The sequence below is a fragment of the Octopus bimaculoides genome, chromosome 22 (assembly GCF_001194135.2).
Source record: "Octopus bimaculoides isolate UCB-OBI-ISO-001 chromosome 22, ASM119413v2, whole genome shotgun sequence".
NCBI classification, from domain to species: Eukaryota; Metazoa; Mollusca; class Cephalopoda; order Octopoda; family Octopodidae; genus Octopus; species Octopus bimaculoides.
In genome coordinates, this window is record NC_069002.1 from 6,355,857 (window position 1) to 6,357,523 (window position 1,667).

A 1,667-nucleotide genomic window follows, 5' to 3' on the forward strand; every position below is an offset into this window, starting at 1 on the left:
ATAGCTTATTTTTAATACAAAAACATGACAGCGATGCCCAAGCATGGCAACAGTTCTCAAACTGAAACTAGTTAAGGGTTGGCAGCTGGAAGAGCATCTAACTTAAACTCCACCAAACCCATACAAGTATAGAAAAGTGGATGTTAAACGATGAAGACGATGATGAAATGGACATGTTAATGTATATCTGTAAAATGTAAAATACCTTTTAATGGAACGGTTATTCTAATTTTATTCTTTATTTTTCGTTAGGTACATTCAAGATTCAGAAAACTGAACTGCGAAAGGAAAACTTCAACGTAAACCTCACAGGGGACAGAATTTATTATATGGATAGTAGCTCAAGGAAGTATCAGTTAATCACTCCGGACATCTACCAGGATATTTGCAGCGGGAAAATAAGATTTTAACATTCCAGTATTGTGAACATTTTTCTATAGAGATAAAAAAAAAGAACAAAAAACAAAACAGTAATGATGATGATGATGATGATGATCATAATGATGGCGGTGAAAATGGTAATATGATATAAACTAGTTAGATATTTCCCATGAGCAAAAGTGAAAACTAGTCGGCAATTTGGAAAGGTTTGGTTGAAATTTTGGGGAATTTTTTTCCCTTGGAAAACGACCAAACTTAATTGTGAACGCTTGCACTTTTACCAGATTCGAACCCCTAGTTTAAATTCAAGTCCCTTTGGTTTTCTCCTTTGTCTAATCTTACAGATGTACGTATATATACTCTTTCTAAGATACAGCTATTAATATAATTATCTTCATCTCTGACCACGTGTTTTCGTAAGGGGAGTCAACTCGATAGTAGTACCTCCCTTGGTCACTGAAATATTAGTTTTACTATCGTACGACGAGTAACAGTTGATAGTATCAGATTATGTTAGATCTGTAATTTATTGTGAAATAGAATTTATAAGTTGAAGGTTGGCAGTTTGGCTTCTAGGTGGACTGAGCTCACGGCTTTTGCTACCACGAATCCCGTAACCTAAATCCACTTTATTTTATAATAATTATATTTTTAATCTAATAAATATATTTATTTTGGAAATTAGCGTGTAGTTTATTATTTTGCATAAAACACCATGAAATTATATATAAATAAATATATAAATAAAAAGAGGAAAATTACGAATTATTGTTATCTGATATTACCCACCTTGGGAAAAGTAATATTACCGTCATCTGATGGGTAGCACTAAGACTCTAGCATATACATACATATGCATACAAGTGTCACAGACAAGTCAAACAAAGCAATGTAGCTATTTTACATGATGTTTTTGTAATGGTATTATTATCATCATTATGATTATTATTATTATTATTATAACTGAATGTAGTCCTAAATTATTTTAAACCCAAAGAAACAAAAAAAAAAAAAAAATGAACAATCATTTGTATAAATGTGTGTTTACTATATATTTATATTGTCCTATTGTCATCGAAACTAGCAGACAATCTTTGCTCTTCCCCTTTATTTTTACACACATACAAAGAAACATACAACCACACACCCAAACACATTTGTACGATTTTCTCTTTAAGGCCAAGGAAACTTAGTAGACAATCTTTGCTCTCCTCCTCTTTCTATCTATCCACAAACATACTCAATCGCAGCTGTCTTTCTGGAGCGACGGCCCCACAGGTCACATT

At 32.4% G+C, this 1,667-nt stretch overlaps 1 protein-coding gene across 1 annotated transcript in view; it reads left to right on the forward strand.

Moving 5' to 3' along the window:
- Positions 1-1,062, forward strand: part of LOC106880193 (long-chain fatty acid transport protein 4) — a 35,057-nt gene extending 33,995 nt beyond the window's left edge. The window contains exon 11 of the mRNA XM_052975642.1: positions 211-1,062. Within this exon, the coding sequence (XP_052831602.1) occupies positions 211-410 (200 nt within the window). The 3' untranslated portion in view covers positions 411-1,062. The remainder of the gene's footprint in view (positions 1-210) is intronic.
- The last annotated feature ends 605 nt before the right edge of the window (positions 1,063-1,667 follow it).